This window comes from Arachis ipaensis, chromosome B3, assembly GCF_059453495.1.
Source record: "Arachis ipaensis isolate K30076 ecotype BB chromosome B3, ASM5945349v1, whole genome shotgun sequence".
In the NCBI taxonomy this organism is placed as follows: Eukaryota; Viridiplantae; Streptophyta; class Magnoliopsida; order Fabales; family Fabaceae; genus Arachis; species Arachis ipaensis.
In genome coordinates this window covers 124,999,609-125,001,516 of record NC_142438.1, presented here as the reverse complement: position 1 = coordinate 125,001,516, position 1,908 = coordinate 124,999,609, and the positions used below count along the sequence as shown (strand labels likewise).

At 36.7% G+C, this 1,908-nt stretch overlaps 1 protein-coding gene across 1 annotated transcript; it reads right to left on the bottom strand.

The window, feature by feature from the left end:
- Nucleotides 1-1,226: 1,226 nt before the first annotated feature.
- On the bottom strand, nucleotides 1,227-1,679 carry LOC148572361 (uncharacterized). The gene has a single exon (XM_088507469.1). The coding sequence runs from the start codon at nucleotides 1,677-1,679 to the stop codon at nucleotides 1,227-1,229; it is 453 nt and encodes a 150-aa protein (XP_088363595.1).
- Between the last annotated feature and the right edge of the window lie 229 nt (nucleotides 1,680-1,908).

Below are 1,908 nucleotides of genomic sequence, written 5' to 3'. Positions count from 1 at the left end.
GTTACTTTTATCGAAGTAGTATACAGTATATATTAGGTGAATGAATATATTGTGAGCAATGGTTAATGATATGATATGATTTTAAGCATATTTTAAAATGGATTTCTTAGTTAAATGTTATTTAGATTTGTTTTTCTTTAAACTAAGTTATTAAGCATATGTTTATTAATTTAGTTATTAATTATTTAACTAAATATTTTTAGTTTACTTAATTAAGTAACAAGATTTTTATGTTTTTAGTTATTAAATATTTAAGTAAATATTTTTTTATTTTGTTATTACTTATAGTAAGCTATTAAGTTAATGGTTTACTTGTTATTAGTTATTTAAGTAAATGTTTTTACTTGATGTAAGTTACGAAGGAGATAAAAAATGAATGTTGTTATTAATTATTCAACTAAATTTTTATTTAAATTAAATTATATAGATGTTTATTAATTTAGTTATTAATTATTTATATAAATGTTTTTATTTAAATTAATTTATAAGGTAATTGTAGTTATTTGTTAAAATAGTTTATTTATATTTCAAATTAATTTGTTATGTAAACGTGTTTTTGGGAGATTTTTTTACTGTGAAATTTTTTATAGTTTTATAGGTTTACACATTCTTGATTTGGGTAGTTTATTGTTTATCAGAGGCCTCGTCTACTTCTTTCCAAGAGAGTGAGTCACACATTCCCACCACCAGATGCCATTGTTCCCTACCTGAGGGAGGCTGGCTTCGGCGACGCGGTGCCACTCAGGAATTTCGTGTTCAACAACTCTCTAATCACGGCATTTGTAGAGCGCTGGCATCCTGAGACCCACACTTTCTACTTGCCGTGGGGTGTGTACCATCACCCTACAGGACATCGCGTACCACCTGGGCTAAGCGCTAATGGAGAGCCAGTGGGTGGGTGCTTCCGTAATTTTCATACATGGTACGAGAACGAAACTTGAGCGTTGGTGGAGCAACTACTCGGTAAATAGCGTGTACCCTTAAGCACAATATTCATGCACTTGGAGAGGTTCGTCGGCATGTGCCCAAAGTAGCGACTGACGTCCCAGTGGTGTAGCTAAATCTCTTTGTTGAACCTACCATCCCAGTATGCCATCTCCAGCGACAAACCCCTCAATGCCCATGTACCACTCGTACCTAGCCTGGCTTAGATTGTAAGCAGCATTTATGAGATATCGCTTTTCCTTTGCATACTTGAAACGAGACATAAAGTTCGCCACCATGTATCAGACACAATAAGCATGAAACGCTCTAGAAGTCTGCCAACCACTATCATCAGCTCTCAGTGCAACCTTGATCGCTTGGGATCTATCAGAAATAATCAACAGGCCTTCCTGTAGGGTCACGTATCGCCTCAGATTGGTAAGGAAGAAAGAACAAGACTTCGTAGTCTCAGACTCAACAATTACAAAGACTACAGGAATGATATTGCTGTTACCATCTTGTGTCATTGCAATAAGCAAAACACCACCATAACTGCCATAAAGATGTGTGCCATTAATGGAGACGAACGACTTGCAATGCTTGAAAGCCTCCATATAGGCAGGGAAGGCCCAAAATACCTTATCCAACATACTACGATCACGCACCATAAGGTACTCATCATAGTATGGTACAACACTAATCTCATATATCATTCTGGGACAACAACTCTGCAGCGCTTCCAGCAACTTCGGCATCTTATTGTATGACTCCTCCTAATCACCATATATCTGGGCAATTGTCTTTTACTTCACCATCCAGACCTTTCTATATGAGGGTTTGAAGTGATAACTTTTCCTAACTGCACCTTGTAGGACAGAGATGCTGATAGATGGGCTAGATTGTATCAACGGTAGGATGACACGGCAGATGAGATTGCTGTCCAACTGTCAGTGGTCTTGAGACATGATCGGTGCTAAACACGTG

What these genes read in the sequence shown, in the direction of transcription:
- LOC148572361 (XM_088507469.1), bottom strand. Translation starts at nt 1,679, where the DNA reads ATGCCGAAGTTGCTGGAAGCGCTGCAGAGTTGTTGTCCCAGAATGATA.